This window comes from Belonocnema kinseyi, chromosome 2 (genome assembly GCF_010883055.1).
Source record: "Belonocnema kinseyi isolate 2016_QV_RU_SX_M_011 chromosome 2, B_treatae_v1, whole genome shotgun sequence".
In the NCBI taxonomy this organism is placed as follows: Eukaryota; Metazoa; Arthropoda; class Insecta; order Hymenoptera; family Cynipidae; genus Belonocnema; species Belonocnema kinseyi.
Window position 1 is genome coordinate 160,899,907 of NC_046658.1, and position 24,915 is coordinate 160,924,821.

The following is a 24,915-nucleotide window of genomic DNA, read 5'->3' on the forward strand; positions in this document are numbered from 1 at the left end:
TGTTGAACAGTCATATTTTTCGTTTGAAAATTGAATTTTTGTAAAGAAAATTTGTCTTCTGGTTTGATGGTTCAATAATTTAGATAAATTTTTACTTATTTTTTGGGTGAAAAATCTTTATTTGTTTGCAATTCGTCTTTTTGGTTTTAAAATTATGTTCTTTGTTCTGTTAATTGCACTCTTTTTTTTATTAAAATATAAACTATGGCACTTTTTAGTTGGCAATTAGGTCTTTTTAGGTTGAATATTCAACTATTATCTTCAAAATTCAATTATTTCGTTGAAAATTCCAGTATTTTGTTAAAATTTTATCTTTTAAAGTAGAAAAAACTTCTTTTTTTTTGTTTGAAATGAATTAATACATTTGGAAATTTAAATTTTGTATATGAAACACTGTTTTATTCTGCTTAAAAAATATTCTATGGTAAAAAATATCATAAGATTAAAGTGCTGATATTTATTATAGAGTTTCACTCTAACAGTGTTAAATAATTATTGAGCTACTGTTTTGCATATTTTAAATTCCTGAATATGTCTGAGTTAGAAAATAATTTCTATTCAACCGTTGATATAATCTGAACAATAAAAATATTCTTAAAACTCATAAATTCGCTTAAATTCTTTTAAATTCTCCTAAATTCTGTCATATTCTCGGTTATATAACCTGAACTTGAATTCTCGGGAATTTAAGAACTCTATCTGAGAACCAGAGTCCAGGGCGCTGAGACCCTCTTACGGAATAAGCGAACTTGCCACTCACCAGAGTGCGCGATCTGTTCGGGTCGAGTTCAGCGAAAATTTAAATTAAAAAATTTTAAATAGCTTTTTTTAATACATTTTTTTCGATTTGTTCTTAAAGAAGGTTCTCAAAGCACTAACGGCTTTGACGATTACATTCTCATGATAAAACTCTCTTATTCTGAAGGTTCAAATCTACTGAAAACAACGTTTTAAACGTTTTTAAAAATTTTGAAAAGCATATAACTTTTTGAATTTTAATAGAATTTAGAAATGTCATTAGGATAATTTTGGAGTATTTTTTTCATTTAAATGAAATTTTCTAATCTATCAATAAAATTTTTGAAAAAAATACTAATACTATAATAGAAATCCTAATACTAATTAATTAATATTAATAATAATATTAAAAATACTATTACAGACCAAAGATTTTTTAATCAAAAAGTGGTCGTAGACAAAACAAAGTGGAAATCCAAGTGGAAATATATAACTATAAATTCAAAATGCTCAGTTATCAGAAAACTCTAAATGTTTTAATTATAATTAACGCGTTAAAACCATCCTGTAACTTTGTTTATTTAAAATTTATGCCATAAGAAATATATGAGAAATGTGCATTTTTAATCTTCTTTCGATTTGATTTGAATAAGTAAAAATTTAGAGACTTAACAAATAACATTTTTAAATTCGGGTTTCTCAGCTGCTTGATTTTAACTTAATAATTCCTTAATTTTATAATTTTAAACTTAGTTTACAAAATTTTGAAGATTTAAAATAAATTCTTAGTATTTGATATGCTAAAATGTAGCAAAACGTCCATACTGGAAAGGAAAAATACCCAGTGGGCACAACATTTTGTGACGTCTTTACGACGTCGTTACGACATCTTTACGACATCCTATGTCCATGTCGTTTCGGTGTCTTTGCGATATCGTAGACGTCGTCAGATCGTACGACTTATTTATGATGTCGTAAAGACACCTAAACGACATGGACAGAGGATGTCGTAAAGTTGTCATAAAGATGTCGTAACGATGTCGTAAAGACGTCGCCAAAGTTTGTGCCCACTGAATAGTTGTTGCGATAATCACGTATGTTTTCAGTTCAATTTCGAACTATTTTACCTGTAAAGTGCCACAATTTTTAATGTTTAAGTTTGAAAGTAGTTCAATCTGTAACAGTTTATATGTTTTTAAATCTATAAGTTTATTCCTGTAAATTATTCTTAAAGCTTAAAACCTTATAATTACATAGATCCTTCTGAAAAATCTAATACTAATAAATTTAAAAATTTGATGCATTTAAAATTTAAAGATTTTAAGATTAGGTATAGACAAACCTAATTATTATTTTTCGGCTGTAGTTATCCTGTAGTCATCCCTGTAGTACAGTTTTGTAAGGGAAGAACAGCTCCGATATTGATCATTTGAAAAAATTTCATATTATTTAAAACCAGAAACCTTTTGGAAGGAGAAAACAAGTATTTCTATTGTTTAAACAATTGTAATGATATTTAAGTGTACATAATTTTTTTATACAATATTCATCAAAAACTTAAAAAGAGGAACAGATATTTAGTGCAGTTACATAAAATTAATAAACATAACACAATAAGAAATGTATTTACTCATTCATTTAGTATTTAAACAATTAATGCTGACAAATTTAATATTCTATATCAGACATTACTGAAAATATAATTAAAGACTTATTTATCACTTTTTTTGAAATATTTTATCAAATGTAAATAATTTAGTGCTTTACTCACATATACTAAAAATACACAATTTAATTTTCATTAATATTCTGCGTATCAGAGATACGATTATTCGTAGACGATTAATCGCAATGAATAATTACAATACCACGCTTTTTTATTATGCGAGTTAAACGAATACATTAGCTTTTTCATTACCACGCCACATTGGACATTGTAGATTGCACTGCAATCTACAAAAAGTACATTTTCAGATAATAATTGAGCATGTTTTTTTATATATAAAGAAGAAAATTATTCACTTTAATAATAATATTAATATTTTCTTGGCAGTTTCTGAAAAAACTTCAAGCAGGCAAAACACAAGTTTTCAAAATATTTCCGATAGTATAAAAAATAAAAACGATTTTGCTTCATGTATTTTAGGGAACTTGTAATCAGTTTCTATCAAAATTCTGAGGTTATAAAATAAAACTATGGACAATTAAGATGACTCAAATGGTATATCCAAATTATTGGTAAATTCAAAATATTAGAAAATATATTTTGCTCTAGAAATCAATGTGAACTGATCCGTTCGAAATGAGTAATCCTCACTTTTAAAATGCAGAGAACAAGCACACATATGTTTGAGGTTACCTACTTCTCCAGTTTTAGAACATTTTCCTATCGCTTTCTCCGATCGATCATTTCTTCATACTTATTTTTATTAACCACTTTAACAAAAACTTTTTTAGGCAAGGGAAATTGATGAAATCTAACATCTAGGTTTTTGCTAGCGTTGCTTGAACATCGGAAAACAGAGCAAAATCTTTTACTTTTGCTTTTCCTCGGACTGAATTTCGTACCTAGATCGTCTATTTCTCCATTATCGGACATTTTTTTTTTAATTTGACGATTTAAATCGTAGCATTCAAAAAATATATTTATATTCTACTCTGAATATCACCGGAATCGCACACAGCTTTTTAAAAACGACCCCGTTATTTTAGTGCCAAATTTAGCCACCAGATGGCATATCGCTGTATTTCAGATCCCAATAGACCTTTTCATTTAAGAAAACAACATTGCGCAAGCGCTAAAAGTATATAGCACTTCCATGTGAGTTTCGGTCTATTTTGGCAGAAACTTATGTGGGAATAGTAAACATTGACGAAAAAAAACTATTTCAAACAATTGGAAGTTAAAAAACTTCCCAGAAAAGAAATGTCTAATAAACCAGGAGAAAATCCATTGAAAAGAAAAAAGGTTGGTGCGCACAAGAGGTGCTGTTTTGGAAAGTGCAAAAGTGACAGTCTGTCAAAGTCCTACTTGGAATGTATTTATTATTTAAATATATTTCCATAACCCTGTTTAATATATTGAAAGGGTGACATTCCCGATGGTTCACTTAAAAAGAATATTAAAAATTGCGCGAAATGCAATAAAAGTGATATATGGGTGAGGTTATCTGCGCGCAGAGACGAGTATTTTTCAAGCATGAAGGATGTAAACAAGGATACTTACATTTGCTCATTGCATTCTATTAATTTTAACTAATAATCGTTTTTCGAAAGGAAGTATTGTTCGATTATTTATACTCGATCTTCAGTTTATTAAAAAAAAAGTCATGACATTATTTACATCTCTTTACAGTTGTTCAACTCAACACATTTTTTTATCAAAAATGTTCAAATTCTAATCCTGTGGATTATTAATTCTTTCAAGTCTTCCAAACGTGCATTTTAAAATTCTTTACATTGCAAATTCACGCTTAAAAACAAATTATTATATAACATTATATATTATATTATAATAATAATAAACATTCCTAAAAATTCTTAATTGAGCTTATTGTAAATTATCGTGCGATACGACATTTGTAATATTTTAAGTGATTAGATGTATTTTTCTTCCAAAAAATTTATCAAATTCCCAGTCAAAAAATGAATTTACTTACGTATTTCTCGTCTGTTACAAAAAATTCCTACATTCTTCGTCAAGCGGTCACCCGGATTTAAAAAGTACTATATAAAAACATGAATGAAAAAATATTTTCACTTCTTTCAGTTTCACGTATTTATTACAAACAATTTTTTCACCCTTTTCTATTCATATTTCTTCTAGTGTACGAATTTTCAGAGAAAAATATTCAGACTAAAAAAATCGCATTTGCATTTATTTCAGTAATTTGAAAGCTAGGTGAATTTCAAAACTGACAACCCACTTATAATGATAGGTATCAATTCATTTTCAACTGCATCTTTAAAAATGCTTTATCAACCTTTTTTTATATTTTGTGATTATTAAAATTATTTCACTTTTATGCAAAACACTATTTTTTCACTGTTGAAACCTTACACTATACGCAGTGCAAACCTAATCTGCATTCCACATACCCGTCAATAAGTTGCTGCTTTTTTCCTTTGGAACATTGTTTTCTGCAATTTAACAACCTTTTTCACTACCAAAGGTATTTTTTCCACCTTCTTATGCAATAATTTAGCACCTGGTACATCATTTTCATTCACTTTTACATGACTAGTTTCCTACCGTATCGCCACCTTTCTTATTTCCCAACTTATTTTCACGCGAAGCGCCACATCGAGTTGAAAATTTGGGATAATAAATAAGAAGCACTAAGAAAGATGGGTCTGGTCCTGAACTTTAATAATTATAAAAAAAGCAAAAAAATTATTCATAACAAAAAAACTTTTTCATAATTATACAAATTTATGACCAGACCCATCATTCTTAGTGCTTCTTGTTTAGTATCCCAAATTTTTAATTCAGTGTGGCGTTTCGTGTGAATATAAGTTAGGAAATAAAAAAGTGGCGGTAAGATAGGAATCTGGTCACGTGACCCACACATCACATGGCCTTAAGGTACTATATTAGATGGGAATATGCAAGCCGCCATTTTGGTTCCCCGCCAAATTCAAAATCGCTAAATTGATATCGAATTATATACACTTACATGATATAGATAATTTATTTTAAAATTATACTGAAGCATTGTTATTGAAACATAAATTATAAATAAAATTACATGTAATATAATATATGAAATATTTAAATTCGACTATATGATTTTTTAACCCACACATTTTCCAAAAAGTAGCTCTTGCAAAAATTATGATTGCAAACGAAATTCTACTCAGTTCAAAAATAGGCGTGCGCTAAAATTATAATCATATGATTTTTTAAATGAATAATAACAAATAATAAAATAATAATAGACTATAGGTCAAACATTAATACAATCCTTTTTCAAAAGTTTATTATGATAACTATTTATATTTCACATCATACCTCCATTTTATTTACGTGGGTTAAGGGCATGTGATACTTACAGTTTCCCCGGCTTTTTTTCCACAAAAATGAAAATTTAAAAAAACTGAATTCGGAGATGCTATAAAATATCATAACGGACCTTCCCGGACTCTTTTTTAAGGGATAATAACAAAAAAATTTATTGTGCTAAATAAAAATCTTATGCATATGCATTATTTTCAGGTTACGTCGTTTTTCATCTCTGCCTCTCCGATAATCTGGAAATTATTTATGAAATAAACTTTTTTGATTGCCTGCAAGCAAGGTTAATTCTGGGAGATTAGTTACTATGTTTATTTGTAAGTCCAAAGTTTTCGGCCAAAAATATTGTGTAGTTTGGAAGTAACGCTCGGGTGAATTGTAACACACATAATCTCGAAATATACACGTACGTTGTTAGCAATATACAGAATTATTTGATAAAAAAAACACAAAAACAGTGTGACCCCCTATATTTGAATTATATTGTGATAGTGATAAATATTAGTAATAATTTTGCATAATCTTAAATTTAAATTCGGTTTCCATTTGTCGGGTCTACAAATTATGATCCCACATTGACAATCTTTCTCTTCCCCCTAGTGGAAAAATGTAAATTTTAAATTTATCCTCGCTTCTATTTTTATAAAACGGAGCACTGCAGCAGACCATTTTTCTTATATTCTAAACTCAATTTTAATTAAACTATACGACATGCTGATCGCACTGTTTCCCGCGAACTGTCCAGGAACCAGAATGGCGGTTGCATATTCCTGTCTAATATAGTACCCTAACTATAATCGTTGTAAATCGTGTCCAATCGATTATTTCAAGAAGGGTAGTATTTATTTATTTCAAATAAACCCGCGCTTTTCGGTACATGCGCAGTCGAAAAAGTCGTGGTCCGTGAGCATCCCTGTAATATAATATTCTTGGCGTGAAACTGTGAACACAGATTGACTGACATGTGATCATTCCTGTCTTAAAGACTAGGATTTTTTCTCTTACGTCAGATTCTGAACGCTCGCGTGAAGAATCTCATACCCTAGAACTGTAGTGCTTCCTCCAAAGTGTGTTCATAGTTAAAATATTATACGCACTCTAAATCATGAAGATCTGGAATTCGGAACACACGTTTAAGTAAGTTAAAGTCATAATGCGAATGCTCTCGCATTTCCTGCGGATCATTCCTATTTCCTGTAAACATTGGACTGCGCAGCAGAGCCCACAAGTGATTATTTCGAAATATTCGTATCAAATGTGACCCTACGAGACATGGTGACAACACCGAGGCGACAAGGAATGCCCTTTATTGAAGTCTTATTTCGCAAGCAAGACCTCAACATTAATTGACAAGGACATATTCTGCAAAATATATACGTAGATGCATATATTTATATAAAATGATGATGAACTTGAACTTTCTGACGTCTGATCAATGTCACTGTTTCTAGCCATCCTTGGGAAACGGTGGCGCAAGCAGCATGGAGAAAGTATCCAAATCCTATGAATCCGGCAGTAATTGGCACGGACGTTATAGACAGACAAGTAGTCGATGGTGTCCTACATACTCACAGACTTGTTTCCAGCAAATGGGGCTTTCCGAAGTGGGCACAAGCCGTAAGTTTCGAATTTTATTTTTATTTATTACGCAGGCGGGTCCAGTTTTTTACGCGTCGGGAAATTTAATTTTCTACTGAAAAGTCAATTGTTTCGTTGAAAATTAATGTATTTTGTTAAATAGGTTTTGTTTCTAGTAGAAAATCTTGTCGGTTGAAAATTCATTTTTGGGTTAAACTAAAAAGTTTATTATTCCAAATTTTAGAAAACGAGAGTAGTTTTTCTAAAAGGACATATTTCTGATATTTTTGGTTGACAATTTATATGTTTTACTTGAAAAATAATATATTTTGTTTAAAAATTATCCTTTTTGGTTAAAAATGTAACTACTATATTCAAGTTTAAGATTCATCATTATGGTTAAAAATTCTACAGTCTGTTTGAAAATAATAGTTTCTTAACTCATAATTTAACTATTGAACTTTTATTTACAAATTGAATGATTTTGTTGAAAATTAATGTATTTTGTTTTAAAATCGTCTCTTTTTTTTAGGTGAAAATTAATCTTCGTGTCTGAAAATCTAACATTTTAGTTTAAAAAATGTATCACTAGTTAAAATTGTCTTGGTGCGAAATTATGATTTTTTAAATGAAAATTTTACTGCTCCATGTTTGAATAAAAATTAATTTTTTAGTTCAAAATTAGACTTATTTGTTGAAAAATGGTATTTTTTCATCGAAAATTCCACTATTTCGTTGAAAATTTAATTTATTTATTAGAAAATTAGTTTTTTGTGGTAAAAATCTAATTTTTATATTAAAAGTATAATTCCATTTTTTGTTAAAAATTAATCTTCATGTTTGAAAATTTATCAATTTAGTTAAAAATAAATCGTCCCTTTAGTTGAAAGTTCATGTAATTTTTTGAAAAATCGTCTTTTTTTAATAGAAGGTTAATCTTCGTTTTTGAAAATCTATAATTTTAGTTTAAAAAATTCATCTCTTTAGTTGAACAATTTTTTTAGTGGGAAATTATATATTTTTTTTTAATTAAAATGTTCTGTTTTATTTTTGCATGCAAATTGTTTTTTTTAGTGTAAAATTAAACTAATTTGTTGAAAAATGGACATTTACATAGAAAATTTAAATATTTCGTTAAAAATTAATGTATTTTGTTGAAAATTCGTCTCTTTTTTTGTAGTAGAAAATTAATCTTGGTTTTTGAAAATCTAACATTTTTATTAAAAAATTCATCAGTTTAGTTGAGAATTTCTTTAGTGGGAAGTTATTTTTAATTTTTAAATTAAAATGTTACCGTTTCATTTTTGGATGCAAGTTGATTTTTTTCAGTTTAAAATTAAACTAATTTGTTAAAAAATGGCATTTTTTCATCGAAAATTCCACTATTTCGTTGAAAATTCAATTTATTTATTAGAAATATAGTTTTTTGTGGTAAAAATCTAATTCTTATATTAAAACTATAATTCCATTTTTTGTTAAAAATTAATCTTCATGTTTGAAAATTTATCAATTTAGTTAAAAAAAATCATCCCTTTAGTTGAGTTTTTTTAGTGGGAAATTATTATTTTTAATGAACATTTTCATGATTGCAAATTAATTTTTTTTAGTTCAAAATTAAACTACATAATTTATTAAAAAATGGTTTTTTAAATTGAAAAATTGAATTATTTCGTTGAAAGTTCATGTATTTTGTTGAAAAATCGTCTTTTTTTAATAGAAAATTAATCTTCGTTTTTGAAAATCTATAATTTTTGTTGAAAAAATTCATCTCTTTAGTTGAAAAGTTTTTTAGTAAAAAATTATTATTTCTTTTTTAATGAAAATTTTACTGATCCATTTTTTGAAATTAAATTGATTTTTTTTTAGTTCAAAATTAAAATAATTTATTGAAAAAAAGGTATTTTTTAATTGAAAATTTAACTATTTTGATGAAAAATCGTTATTTTTAGTAGAAAATTAATGTCGTTGTTTAAAAATTAATCTTCATGTTTGAAAATTTATCATTTTAGTTTTAAAAAATTCATCGCTTTAGTTGACAAAGGAAATTGATTTTTTTGTAGTTGAAAATTAAAATAATTTGTTGAAAAACGGTATTTTCTAATTGAAAAATGAACTATTTCGTCGAAAATTCATTTATTTTAATGAAAATTCGTTTTTCGTTGTAAAAATCTAATTTTTAAATCAAAAGTATAATTACATTTTTTGTTGAAAATTAATCATCGTGTTTGAAAATTTAAAATTTAGTTTTAAAAAATGTATCACTTTAGTTGAAAATTTTTGTAGTGGAAAATTATTATTTCTTTTTTAATGAAAATTTTACTGATCCATTTTTAAAGGCAAATTGATTTATTTTAGTTCAATATTAATTTATCAATTTAGTTAAAAAAGTTTAAAATATATAAATTTATAATTTCAGTAAAAAAATTTTTCACTTTGTTTGAAAATTTAGTTTTTTAACTAATAATTTAACTATGGAATTTTTAATTGCAAATTGAATTATTTCGTTGAAAATTCATGTATTTTATTGAAAAATTGTCTTTTTTTAGTTCAAAATTAATCTTGTTCAAAAATCTATCATTTTAGTTAAAAAAAATTCATCGTTTTAGTTGAAAATTTTTTTTAGTGGGAAATTATTTTTTTTTTAATGAAAATTTTACTGCTCCATTTTTGGATTGGAAATTGATTTTTTTCAGCTTAAAATTAAACTAAATTATTGAAAATCGTATTTTGTTGTTTAAAGCATAATTCCATTTTTTGTTGAAAATTCATCTTCGTGTTTGAAAATTTATCATTTTAGTTAAAAAATTCATCACTTAAGCTGAACATTTTTTTGATGGGAAATTATTTTATTTTTTTAATTAAAATTTTACTGTTCCATTTTCGGAAAAAGTTTGAATTTTCTGTTCAAATTTCTTCATGTTTGAAAATTTGTCATTTTAGTTAAAAAAATTCATCGTTTTAGTTGACAATTTTTTTTTAGTGGGAAGTGATTATTGTTTTAATGGAAATTTTACTGCTCCGGTTTTTAAAGTAAATTGATTTTTTTTTAGTTCAATATTAAACTAATTTATAGAAAAAAGGTATTTTTTAATTGAAAATTGAACTATTTGGTTGAAAATTTATTTATTTTGATGAAAATTCGTTTTTTGTGGTAAAAATCTAATTTTTAAATAAAAATTACTCCATTTTTTGTTGGAAATTAATCTTCGTGTTCGAAAAATTGATCAATTTAGTTAAAAAAGTTTAAAATATATAAATTTATAATTTCAGTTAAAAAATTTTTCACTTTCAATTAATTTACGAATTGAAAATTTAATTTCATCCATGTTTTAGTTAAAAATTCGTTATTTTTCTGTAAAACATAATTTTTCAAATCTAAAAGTATAATTTTCCAATTTTTCATTGAAAATTGATCAATTTTGGTTAATAATTGGACCATTTTATCGAACATTAGTTTGTTGTTTGTTTAAAATTAATTTTTTAAACTAACAATTTAACTATTGCATTTTTTTATGAAAATATATCTGTATAGTTAAACAGTTAATTATTTATTTGAAAATTCTTGCTTTTGTTAGAAAATTGAAATATTTAAATAAAATTGAAGAATCCCCTTTTTTTAAAAATATTTTTGAACTAAAAATTTAAATAATATAGTTCCATATTCCAACCTTTTCTAGTTGAAAATTCATGTGTTTGGTTGACAAAATTGCCTTTTTGTTGTAGGAAATTATTATTTTTATTTATTCGTCCTTTTTGGTTGAAAATTAATTTTTTTTAACTGACAATTTAACTTGCATTCATGGACGGAAATTTATCATTTTTAGATAAAAATTCAATTATTTAGTTGATAATTCTTAATTTTGTTTGAAAATTCCACGATTTTGTTAAGAATTTAAAAAAAAAATTTTTTAAACTGAAAAATTAACTAATCTAGTTCAATATTCCATCATATTATTTGAAAATTTATCTTTTTTGGATGCAAATTCATCTATTCTAGTTGAAGATTTATCATTTTGTTTTAAAATTGATACTGTTTTATTCTGAACTTTTTTTTTTGAAACATCACCTTTAACCTGGAAATTTAACTAATGAAGTTTTTAATTTAAATAATCATTTTTCGTTGTTGAAAACTCAACTATTGTAGTTAAAGATTCAATTATTCTAATTGAATATTCCATCATATTAGTATAAAATTTATCTTTTCTGTTTAAAAATTCATATCTTTTGTGGGAAATTCGTCATTTTTAATAGAAAATTAATCTTTTTTATTTAAAAAAAAACAGCAATTTTTTGTTGATAAAAATTCAAGTATACATGAAAAATATTGGAAATTGTCATGTAATTTTTTTTCTTGGATTCAAGCTGATATTTTTTTATCCTGACCAAAAACATTAACTTCTTATCAAAATCTATACGTTTTTAACGAAAAAAAAATTCAATTTAAAAAAGCGGACTTTTTACAATACAATGTCTACAATTTAAATTTAAAATTATTGTTTTCAATTTTTTAATTTGTTTATTAAAGCAGTTTACTTGTTGATGTCTTGAAACTAAAATGTTTTTCTTTTCTTCGAAAGCTTAAATTCGAAAATGTTTGTTTCGACATTTTTTTACGTTAAAAATTTGTCAATTTTATTTTTTAACCGCCAGGAAAATTTCAGTATAATTTACAAGGTAATATTATTTGTATGATAAACTAATATGCAGTCAAAGGTGGCTATAAATATATATTTTTTTAAACTAAAAATGTAATTATTTCAGTTAAAAAATGAACTATTTTGCTGATTTTTTTTTGCGAAAATTATTATTTATTTTAAACGGAAAATATAATTATTTCACTTTGATTTAAAGTTTACATCTGTGGTTGAAAAATGAGATATTTTGTTTAAAAATAGTTTTTTTTTTAAGCGAAAAATTAATTTAGTTTTACTGAAAATTTAACTATGCTAGTTGAAATTTAACTATTTATTTTGTTTTAAACTCTAAATGTAATTATTTCAGTGGAATATTCTATTTCTTTGGACATTAATTTTATTAATTGAAACTTTAATGATTCAAATTTTAGTAGAAAAATTAACTGTTTTAGTTGAATAAGATTTTTTTTTTGTAGAAATAATTTTTAAAAATTTTATATTAATCTTTTTGGTTAAAAAGTTCAACTTTTTGGTTGAAAATGAAACTATTTCAGTTAATTATTCGTCATTTTAATTCAAAATTCATCCGTTTTGTTTGACATTAATTTTTATTTACCTGAAAATTAAAATATTCTTTTTTCTCTCTCTAAAATTAATCTTCTTAGTTGAAAATTCAACTCTTTGTTTAAAATCTGACTTATTTGGTTTAATTTTATGGTTTCTGATGAAGAATAAAAAAAAAATTGGATACAAAATTCATCTGGTTGGTTGAAAAATTTCTTTTTTTTTATTGCCTGAAAATTAATGTACTTTTATTGAAAATTTAACTTCCAGTTGAAACTAAACTATTTTTTTTTTTTTTTGACAAATTTTCAAATAAAGTCAATTTTTTTAACTAACTTCAACTATTGAATTTTTGGTATTTCATTTGAATATACAATTTTTTTAAACATCAATTATTTAAACTGAAACTATGCAAATTTTTGTTGTAAAATTATCCTTTTCAGTTGAATTTTTTTTTTTTTTTTAGAATTGAATCTTCTTAATTGAAAATTCATCTTTTTGGCTAAAAAATTCTACTTTTGGTTGAAAATTTTGCTATAATTACTTTCCTGAAATCATTTTAGAAAAAATTTATTATTTGAAGGAAAAATGGAAAACGGCTGTAACTTAAAATGGTCAACTTTTTGGCATTCGACCATAAATCCTGATTTTTAAATAGATTCCCATTAAAACACTAATTTCGTCTTCGAAATGTATTTTACGTAAAATTGTCCATTCAAAAATTAAAAAAATATAAAATATAATAAAAATATTCCAGTTTAACTTTCATTATACATATATAAGCATTAAATAAAGAAATGGCTTTATAAAAAAATAGCAATCAAATTTTTTAAAATAATTAAATAATTATTAATTAATTATTAAATAATTTGCAGGGTGTCTGAAAAATCTTTCTTATTTGCAAATTCAACTGAATTTGATCATTCGTATTTTTTGGTTTAATATCCCTATTTTTTTTTATTAAAAATTAAAATCTTTTGTTTAAATATAAACTACGATATTTTTCGTTCAGGGTTTTTTTTAGGAAAATTTTATTAATTGATTGATATTTGAACTCTTTTGTAAAAATTAATTTTTTTATTTGATGATTCATAATTTTTATTGAAAATTCATCTGTTCTGTTGAAAAATAAGCTATTTTGTTAAAAATTCGTGTTTTATTTGGCTGAAAATTTAACTATTCCAGTTAAAACTTTTATTATTTTGTTGCAAAGATTAATTTTTAATAATACAATTTATATTATAAAAAAGGAATTTTTAACGAGAAATAGTTGGATTTTCTTATAGGGTTATGTTAATTCAGTTGGAGTTTAATTAAAAAAATGAGCAAAAGGGAAAAAACTGCCACTGTTTTGAATAGAAAATTCGTCCTTTTGGATTGAAAACTTATCTTTTTTTGGTAGCAAACACATCTTTCGTAATTAATAATAAATTTTTTTGGCGAAAATTCATTTTTATGAGTTAAAAATTATACTATTTTGTTTAAAAAAATCTTTTTCATCAAAATTTAAATTGTTTAAAAAAATTTATTATTTATTATTCATAGTATTTTGTTGAAATGAATCTTTTTCGTTGAAAAGTAAACTGTTTTCAATAGAAAATTCGTCGTTTTGGATTGAAAATTCATCTTTCTTGATCAAAAAATCAGGTTTATTATTTAAAAATGAAATTTTTTGTTGATAATTGAACTTTCTGCGAAAAAGATTCGTCTGTTTTAGCTTGAAAATTTAACTGTTTTGTTTTTATTTAAAGTTTATTTTTTTCTTCGGAAAATTCAAGCATTTGGTTGAAAATTCATCTTTGTAAGTGTAAATTTCAACTATTTTGTTTGAAAAAAATTACTTTTTTTTCGTCGAAAATTCGTTCTTCCGCATGGAAAAGTTTTTTTTTGGGAGCAAAGAGGAGAAATGATTTCGGTTTTATTTAAAAGAATAATTTTAAGTTTTAAATATTTTTGAATGTGAGTTAAAAGAATATGGAAGACTTTGAGACCATTTTTTTTAAATTTTTTAAGATTTACACATTTTTTAGGTAAACTGAATTTTGTCAGGGTATGAAAAAAAGTTTTTAAAAATTGATGAGAAATTTTGAAATGATTGTTTTGTCTGGAATTTTAGGAGAAAATCGAAAAAAGATCACTTTTGAATTATTACCTAAACTTTTTAAAAAGTGTGTGAAAGATTTTAAAACAAAATTTTACCATTTTTACATATTACATAATTTTAGAACAAATATAAGTAAGTTTCAGGGATAATTTAGAAGTTCTGAAACGATTAAAAAATAATTAAAACTTGTAAAGATTTTTCAAGAATTTTGTAAAGATTCACGAAAATGAAGGACATTTTTTCAGGTTTCTAGAATTTTTTCTTATATTCGTGTGAAATTTTTGAATAATTTTTTTTATTTTGCAAAATGAACTTCAAGAGAAAATTGACAAAGGTTTTTAAACATAACAAACGACTTTCTGAAATTTTTAAAAGTTGTTTAGAAGATTTAAAGCAAAATGTTTTAATTTGGTAAGATTGCAAAATAAAAACGAACAAAAATCGGGTAAATTCAAGAAATATTTAGTACAGTTTAAAATAACTTCGAAAGTTTTCAAGAAAATAAACAAATTTTTTTTTTAATTCCTGGGAAAATTTGGAAGATTGTAAAGTAATTTTTTTCTTTTTAACTTGGATTTGGAATAATATTTGAAAATGTTTTGGAAAAATTCCTGCCAGTTGAAATATATTCAGGAATTTAAGACGTTTTAAACATATAATAAATTTTTTTTTCAATCTTCTAGATTTTTTTCTTGGCATTTTAAAACGGCAATATAAAAAAAATTAATGACAAAATCATAAATTAGCAACAAAAAAATTTTCTGAATTATAAAATAAATGAATTGTTAAATTCCCATAAATATTTTTATGGCTGAAATTTAATTTTGGCGAAATGTAAAATTGCCGAATATAATTAATAATTAATGAAATTGTTCTGAAACCTTTAGAATTTATTCTGAATTTGTTACCTTTTAAGCGCGAAACAAGTACCCTCTATTATCGTGACAAAAAGTACCCTTTGGTCCCTATATTTTATCCCATAGGGCCTGTGAGTTTAAATTATGTTTTGCGTACAAATGATGTACCGTATAAAAAGCCATACTATCCGGCTAAGCAATTTCTGACTAGAGATTGTAGGTGTGCGCCATCCGGAAATTCGAAACTCTCACCAAGTCAGGCAAGAAGATGGTTAGGAAATGTCACAGAATTGCAAAACAATGTCTGTATCAACTTTCATAACGAGCAAGTGCAATGTTGCGTCAGTTGGCAAATTTCCAGAGACGCTTCCCTGATTCCCTTAGCTTCCTTTGAGATTTAATCGAGCCCAGTCCGTTTGCGTTTCTGTGCTTATTTGTTTTAAATTCTTTTTTTTTTCTTTTCCCTTAAGCTTTTCCTTAAAGCTACTAGAGAGTAATAGCTTAAGGGAAAATCACCCGATTGCAGTCATCACAGAGTGTCACCTATTCACCTTTTGTCACCTATTTTCAATTTTGTCACCTATTTTAACAATGTGTCACCTTTTTCTCCTATTTTGGAGTTTTGTCATTTTTTGTCACCTTTTGTCACCTATTTTCAATTTTTTCACCTTTTGTCACCTATTTTAGGAATTTGTCACCATTTTCTCCTATTTTGGAGTTTTGTCATTTTTCGTCACTTTGTCACCTATTTTCAATTTTGTCACCTATTTTATGAATTTGTCACCTTTTTCTCCTATCTTGGAGTTTTAACATTTTTGTCACCTTTTGTCACCTATTTTCAATCTTGTCAACTTCTGTCACCTATTTTAGGAATTTGTCACCTTTTTCTCTTATTTTGGGGTTTTGTCATTTCTTTTCATCTTTTGTCACCTATTTTCGATTTTGTCACCTATTTTAGGGATTTGTCACCCTTTAATCCTATTTTGGGGTTTTGTCATTTTTCGTCACCTTTTGTCACCTCTTTTCAATTTTGTCATCTATTTTAGGAATTTGTCACCTTTTGTCACCTATTTCAGGATAATCTTAAATTTTTAATTTGAAAAGATGAATATTTTACAAGCCAGATTAATTTTGAAGCAAGGAAGACGAATTTTCAACTAAAAAATATGACTTTTCTAACAAATGAGAATTTTTACACCAAAGGATTAATTTTCTATCCAAAAATACAAGTGTTTCATAAATCAGTTGAAATTTTTGTAAAAAAGATTACTTTTTAAGAAAATAGTTGAATTTAGATTAATTATAAAATAAAAATATAATTTTTTTCAAATAAAAAAATTAGCTTACAATAAAAAAAGATCAATTTTTAACCAAAGAAGATCACTTTTAAACAAAACAGTTATATTTTCAACCCAATAGTAGAATTTTTAAGCAAGATATGATTTTTTAGCCAAAAGGTGATTTTTTTTAGCAAATAATTGAATTTTCCACTCAAAAAGACGATTTTTAAAGTAAAAGAGAATTTGAAATCCAAAAAGTATCAACATTCAACAAAAAAATATGACTTTTTAATAAAATAGTTGAATTCAAATTAATTCTGAAAAAGAAATATAATACTTTTTTTTTATAAATAGAACTAACTTTCAATCGAAATATATTTTTTGAACCAAGAAGTTAAATTTAAGAACCTATTTCAATTTTCAATAAAATAAATAAACTTTCAAACAATTTGTGGAATCTTGAAATAAACACCAGAAATATAAAAATAGACTTTTCAATAAAAATGATTAACTTTCAAATATAAAAGGTGAATTTTCAACAACTAAAAAAAAATATTTGTCTACCGAAAGATAAATTTTCAACAAAAAAATATGAATTTTCTACAAAAGTATAAATTTTTGACCAAAAACGACGACTTTTTCCAAAAAATCGTTAAATTGTCACAAAAGTATGTTTTTTTAAGTAAGAGAGATTATTTATTAAACAAAAATACAATAATAGACTTTTCAAATAAAAAGAATTAATTTTCAATCATAAAAGATGAATGTGCAACCAAAAAATATTAATTTTCCATTTAAAAAAATGCATTTTCTGCCAAAAAATATAATTTTTCGTCCAAAAACGATTACTTTTTAACGAAAGACTTAATTTTCAATAAAACAGTTAAATTTTCAACTAAATAGTAGAATGTGTAACCAAAAAGTAGAATTTTGAACCCAAAAAATTATTAATTAAAAATTCCACTCCTTGGTTTGAAGTTGCACGAATTTCTTTAAATTTCATTGTTTTCCTTGAAGATTCATAATTTTAGTTGAAAGTTCGTTTTTTTGTTAAAAAATTAAATTAAAAATTCGTTTTGTTGTAAAAAAGTTTTTTAAAACTACAAATTCGTTTTTGCTTTTATTGAAAATTCATTCTCAATAAAAATTTATCTACTCCATTTTTGGTTAGAAATTCAACATTTTGGTTAAAAAATTATGTTTTTTTTTGTTGAAAATTCGTCTTTTTTTAGTAGAAAATCATTTTTTTTTGTCAAAATCAAATAATTTTGAAAATATATACTTTTTTGGTCAAATCTAACTGTTTTTTATTTTGAATTAAAATTTTGTTGTGGAAATATCAACTTTAACATTTTTTGATAAACATTAATCTTTTTTTTTCTCTTTTTTTTTTTTTTTTGAAAATTCAGCAATTTGTTTAAAATTATTTTCCATTCTTGATTAAAAAATTTTTCATCGTGGAAAGTTAATTTTTTGGTAGAAATTTAATCTCTTTTTGGTTAAAAATGCAACTGCTTAGTGCAAAATTTATGTATTTTGGTTTTGACTTAAACTATTTTATTAAAAAATAAAAAATTTGGTATAAAATTCAACTTTTTGTAGAAAATTCGTTTTTTTGGTTGTTGTTTTAATGGAAAATTAATTTTTCTCAACAGAAATTCATCTGCCTAATTTTTTGGTAAAAAATTGAACTTTTATTGTTTAAAAATGCAGACTATTAATCTTTTTTGTATGAAAAATCAAAAATTTGGTAACGATTTAACTATGTTGTAAACAATTAAAGGGTTTTGTAAAAAAAATAGTTTAGTTGAATTTTCAATTAAAAATAGAATATAAAAACCAAAAATCGAATATTTAAATTTTCAGTCTGAAAAAATTAATTTTCAATCAAAAGAAAACGAAAAGACGAATTTTCTATAAAAAAAGTTGAATTTCCAAATGAGAATATGAATTTTTAATAAATAATTTACAGCGAATCAGTTTAATTTGGAAGGAAATAGTTAAATTTTCAGGTTTAAAAAAATACTTAAACTTTTAATTCAAGATTTCCGTTAAGCTATTAGGGAGCAGTAGCTTAAGGGAAAAACACCCGATTGGAGAAGATCTTTCTAAGAAAAAATTTATTTTAAAACGTTTTTATATTCATGGCCCATGGAGATCTTTTTCAGAAGAAAATTCAGTTGTAAAAATTACATTAAAGGCATTATTTAATGACAATTGTCTGCTAATGTCACTATTTCTTTAGTTTTTCTTAAACGATATTTTTTAACTTTTTCGCTGATTGGCTACAAATTGTCTCAATGGCTGATTCGGAGCCGTCCAAAATGATGAGCTTTGAAGCAAAAAAGATAAGCTTTTAACAAAACAGCTAAATTTACAATCCGATAGTTAATTTTTTATCACAAAAGATCAATTCTTAACAAATTACGTAAATTTGTCATGAAACAGTTGAATTTTCATTTGCATTTTCTACCTGAAGATTCTAAGTTAAACCAAGAAAAAAATTTATCTTTGGTTAAACAATAGTTGAACATAACCAACGGAACGATTTTTCAAAAGAAAAAGATAAAAAAAACTTAATGCCGCCACTAGGACAGATTAATTTTCAACCATGTAGTTTCTTTTCTAACAGAAAAAAAACATGGATTTTCTACCAAAAATGGCGAATTAACCAAATATATTTTTAGTTGAATTTTCAATTAAAAATAGAATATAAAAACCAAAAATGGAATATTTAAATTGTCAGTCTGAAAAAATTAAATTTCAATCAAAAGAAAAGGAAAAGACGAATTTTCTATAAGAAATGTTGAATTTTCAAATGAGAATATGAATTTTCAATAAATAATTTACAACGAATCAGTTTAATTTTGATGGAAATAGTTAAATTTTCAGGTTTAAAAAAATACTTAAACTTTTAATTCAAGATTTCCATTAAGCTATTAGAGAGCAGTAGCTTAAGGGAAAAGCACCCGATTGGAGAAAATGTTTTTTCAGAAAAAAATTAATTTAAAATGTTTTTTTATTGATAGCTCGTAGAGAAGGTCTTTTTGAGAAAAAAATATAATTTTAAAAATTACACTAAAGACTCTATTTACTAAACTGTGAATATCAATTTTTAACGAATAACTTTATTTACATTCAGTTCAATTTTGAACAAAATAGTTCAATTTTCAGATTTAAAAAAATACTTAAAACTTTTAATTCAAGATTCCCGTTAAGCTATTAGAGAGCAGTAGCTTAAGGAAAAAGCACCCGATTCGAGAAGATGTTTTTGCAGAAAAAATTTAATTTTAAAAATTACATTAAGGGCACTATTTACTAAACTGTGAATATTAATTTTCAACGAATAACTTTATTTACATTCAGTTCAATTTTGAACAAAATAGTTAAATTTTCAGATTTAAAAAAATACTTAAATTTTTAATTCAAGATTCCCGTTAAGCTATTAGAGAGCAGTAGCTTAAGGGAAAAGCACCCGATTGGAGCAGATTTTTTTCAGAAAAAATTTAATTTAAAATGTTTTTTATTGATAGCTCATGGGGAAGGTCTTTTTGAAAAAATATAATTTTAAAAATTACACTAAAGACACTATTTACTAAACTGTGAATATAAATTTTCAACGAAGAACTTTATTTACATTCAGTTAAATTTTGAACGAAATAGTTAAATTTTCAGGTTAAAAAAATTCTTCTTAACAAACAAATGCCAAACAGGACGAATTTTTAACAAAATACATCAGTTTTTCGAAAACTAGATCAATTTTCTACCAAATTATTGAATGATCCAAAAATTATGAACTTACTGTAAACTTAAAAAGATCAATTTTCAACGAAAAATGTAATAGTAGATATTTTTACAAAAATGATTTTAATTTAAACTAAAAAGCAGTTAGGTGTGATCAACGAAAATAAATTTTATCAACAAAGTAGTTGAATCCTCAACTAAAACTGATTAATTTTCAATCAAACAGTTGCATTTTGAACAAAAAAAAACATGGATTTTCTACCAAAAATGACGAATTTTCCAGAAAATAGTTAAATTTTCAGTTAAAAAATAATAATTACTAACCAAATAAAATAAGAATTTTATACAAAACAAAAAAAACAATCTAACAATAATACGCACTTTCAATGAAAAATATATTTGTAGATATTTCAATAAAAAAAATTTGTATTGAAATTTATTTTCGAGCCGAAAATACAAATTTTCTAGAAAATAGTTGAATTTTAACCCTAGAAATGTGAATTTGAACAAAAATGTTATTTTTAAACGAAACCAAATTTACTTAGAGCAGATTGTTTCAGAATGAACCAGAAATTTATATTTAGTTTATATTTTTTCGTTTCTTAACATTTTTAGTTAAATATTAGAATATTTCGCCTAAAAAACATTCAATAAAAAAGAAACGAATTTTCTACAAAACAGCTTAATTTTTATACCAAACAATTGCATGAAATTTTTTGTTTCAGTTGATTGGTCATGCGAGCATCTGTTATGCTAGTGAACGAAGTGAAGTTGATCCTAACAACCGAGAAATGATCCTCAAGACAAGAAATGTAAGTAGATATTTTCATTTTTTTTATCTTATGATTACCATCTATAATGCATCATGTTCTTCTGAAAATTAAAAAAAAATGTAAAGGTCCGATTGAAACTTTATAAACAATTTGAAACCCTTTTGTTGATATAAAAAACTTTGAATTGGTACAATTTTGAAAAGATTAAAAAATTTTAACAATACAATTTTTATTGTTCTGTTTAAAAAATATTTACTTTCTAAGCGAAATTGTTTAATTTTTATCTATAAATAATAATCGAGCACTTAAGTAATATTTGTAGAAAACATTTGAGTAATTTAAAGAGATATTCAGAAGTTTTGAAAAGATTTAAAATTAATTAAAAACTTAAAATGATGTCAAGTAATTTAAACGAAGTGTGTGAAAATTATTTTCAGACATTTTTAACATATTTTAAAATGAACAGAATTTTTTCTACAATTTTTAGAAAATATTGCAAATTTAAAAAAAAAAATCCTTAAAATCTTCCAGGGTCTATTTTGACAATTTTCGAAATCTCTCAAAAATTTTTTAAATATTCTGTTAAAATAATTCTTCAAAATAAAAAATCATTTTCAATTTTCCTCGGAATATTAAGAAAATGTTGTTATTCGTTTAGAACCTTTCACTATTCTTAAAAAGCTTCTACATTTTTTGAGTGAAATTTGCAAAAATCTACATTTAAAAAAGTTTTTCAACGTAAAATTCAACTGTTCTATTTTGTGTTAAAATTTGATCTTTTCTGGATGAAAGTTAAACTATATGGTTGAAAATTAATATTTTTATTAAAAAATTTAACTATTTTTCTGAAAATTCATATAGTTTGTGGGAAAATCGTCTTTCTTTTAGAAAATTAATCTTATTGGTTCAAAATTCATCTTTTTGATAGGTATAAAATTCAACTGTTCCAGTTGAAGATTCATAATTTGAGTTGAAAATTGACTTTTTCTAGCTCAAAATTTATCAAGTTCGATGTAAATTTATCTTTTTTAATTGAAAATACATTTATTTCGTTACAAATTTATGAATTTTCTTTAAAAAATCGACTTTTTTCGTAGAAAATAGACTGTTTTTCTCGAAAATAAATTTTTTCTTTCTAAATTAATCTCCTTGTTTGAAAATTGCTGTTGATTGAAAATTGATATTTCTTATTTAAAATTTAAACTATTTAAAAAAAATTTCATTCATATTATTTATAAATTAAATTAATTATTGTTATAATGAAATTATATTTTTTATAAACAATATACACTTTTATAAATGATCATATTTACATAAAAATATAAAAAATTCATATAAATATTATAATTATTATAAATTTATTTATGTATAAATTAATAAATATATCTTTTTTGTAGAAAATTAAACTTTTTGGTTAAAGATTCATCTTTTCAGTTAAAAATTTATCAGTTTCGTTGAAAGTTAATTTTTACAACTAAAGATTTAACCGTTTTTGTCCGTAAATTAGTCTTTTTCAATTGAAAATTTATTTATTTCGTGGAAAATTCACGTATTTTGTTAAAAAATCTACTTTTTTGTCAGAAAATAATTTTTTTTTAAGTTAATCTTCTGGTTTGAAAATTCTTCTTCTTGATTGAAAATTCAAGTTAAATTTTTTTATAATTAAATTATAATGTTTTTTATAAACTATATACACTTTTATAAATGATTAAATTTATTTAAAAATAAAAAATAAGTAAATATAAATATAAAAATATTAACACTTTAATATAAATTTATTTATGTATAAATTAATAAATATATCTTATTTTGCAGAAAATTAATCTTATTACTTGAAAGTTCATCCTTTTAGTTGCAAATTAATTTTTTAATCAAAGATTCATCATTTTAATTGAAAATAAATTTTTTGGGTAAAAAAATGAGCTATTTGATTTTAAACTTGCTTTTTCTTTGGGGAAATAAATTTTTTACCGAAAATGGAACTACTTTCCTGAAAATCCGATTTTTTTTCTTAAGATTTACATTTTTAACGACAAATTTTTTGACAGATAATTTAATTATTCAATTTTTGGCTGAAAAATGATTTTTTTATTCGAAAATTCGTCTTTTCTGGTTGAGCATTGATTTTCTTAACTTAAAACTTAATTATTTAGATTTTGGTTTATAATTGTTATTTTTTTAAATAAAAATTATATTTTTTTGGCTGAATGTTTAACTATCTCAGCTGAGTATTCATCATTTTAGTTGAAAATTCATCAGTTCAGATGAAAATGAATTTTTGTCACTAAAAATTTCACCGTTCCATTTTCTGTTAAAAATCGATTTTTTTCTAGTTAAAAATTGAACCATTTGGTGAAAAATTTGTCTCCTTTGATTGAAAATTTAACTATTTCGTTAAAATTCATGTATTTTGTTGAAAAATTGTATTTTTTCGGAAGAAAATTAAAATTTTTTTAAAAATTAATTTTATTATTTAAAGCTTTATCTTTTTGGTTAAAAATTCAATTATTTAAGTTAAGTATTCACAATTATATTTGAAAATTTATTTATTTTGCAAATTTTTGCTTTGTTGTTTTATTCGCGCTGGATCGCGAAACCGGAAATTTTCTGAGATCGGGAAAATCCGGGAAATGACAGGGAATTTTACAAATTTTTAGAAGAAAAATCTGCCCAAGTTCGATTTCAACAATTTTAAAAATAATTAGTTGAATTGATATCTTTTTTAGTTATGATATCACTGATGAAATAATAAGTATTTAATTATAAAGAAATATTTCTACAATTTTGGAAAACCTTTTTAAATATTCTATTAAATCATTTTAAGTTCTAAATTAATTTTGAATTTTTATAAAATTTTTAAATAACTCTTAAAATTACTCTAATTTTTTCTACGAATAATAATTGTTATATTGTTATTTATCAATTCAAATTTTATGGAAATTTGTTTAAATTCGCAGGATTTTTTAGAAGTTGTAGGAAAAATTCAATTAATTTTAAAAGTTATTTAGAAGTTCTGAAAAAATTTTTAATTTAAAAAAGTTTAAAACGACTTCTAGATTTCTCAAAATTATGAGATAAAATTTTAATGCTTTTCAAGGATGCTTAAACTATTTAAAATGCAAATCATTTAATTTCTAATTTAAGAACTTTTAAGATAAAAAAATTTAAATTTTTAATGTTTCTAGTCTAAAATAACTTGATAATATAATTTTGAAAATTTTTAAGTATATTGACTAATTATTTAATTTAAAGTATTAAAAAAGTAAACATGGATTTATATTTTTGGAATCTAATCTAATTTTTTTTATTCTATAATTTATGAACGTTAAAAATTCTGAACTTTGCAGTTTACCTTTATTTCATTGAAAACTGTAAATTATTGAACATTTAAATGCAATATTTTTTAATTGAAAAATTTTAAACTTCAATTTTGAAAGTTTAAAATTCAAGAGTTCCACTTTGAATTGTTTAATTTGTTGTTTATCTTTTATTACTTTAAATGAAAAAATGTTTAGCATTAAGTTCGATTTTTAAAATTTTATTAACCGGGAAAAATGTTTGCGAAACCGGAAAAAACCGGGATTTTTTTTCTTGTAAACATCCTCATGGAATTATCAAAAACTCATTTA

The 24,915-nt window shown here is 23.9% G+C and overlaps 1 protein-coding gene across 2 annotated transcripts in view; it reads left to right on the forward strand.

The window, feature by feature from the left end:
* Positions 1-6,717: 6,717 nt before the first annotated feature.
* Positions 6,718-24,915, forward strand: part of LOC117167088 (protein slowmo) — a 46,821-nt gene continuing 28,623 nt past the window's right edge. Inside the window, exons 1-3 of one of the 2 annotated variants that reach the window (XM_033351714.1) lie at positions 6,718-6,889; positions 7,204-7,369; positions 21,239-21,325. In XM_033351714.1, coding sequence (XP_033207605.1) covers positions 6,858-6,889; positions 7,204-7,369; positions 21,239-21,325 — 285 coding nt within the window. In that variant the 5' untranslated portion in view covers positions 6,718-6,857. The other variant, XM_033351715.1, reaches the window with a different exon arrangement.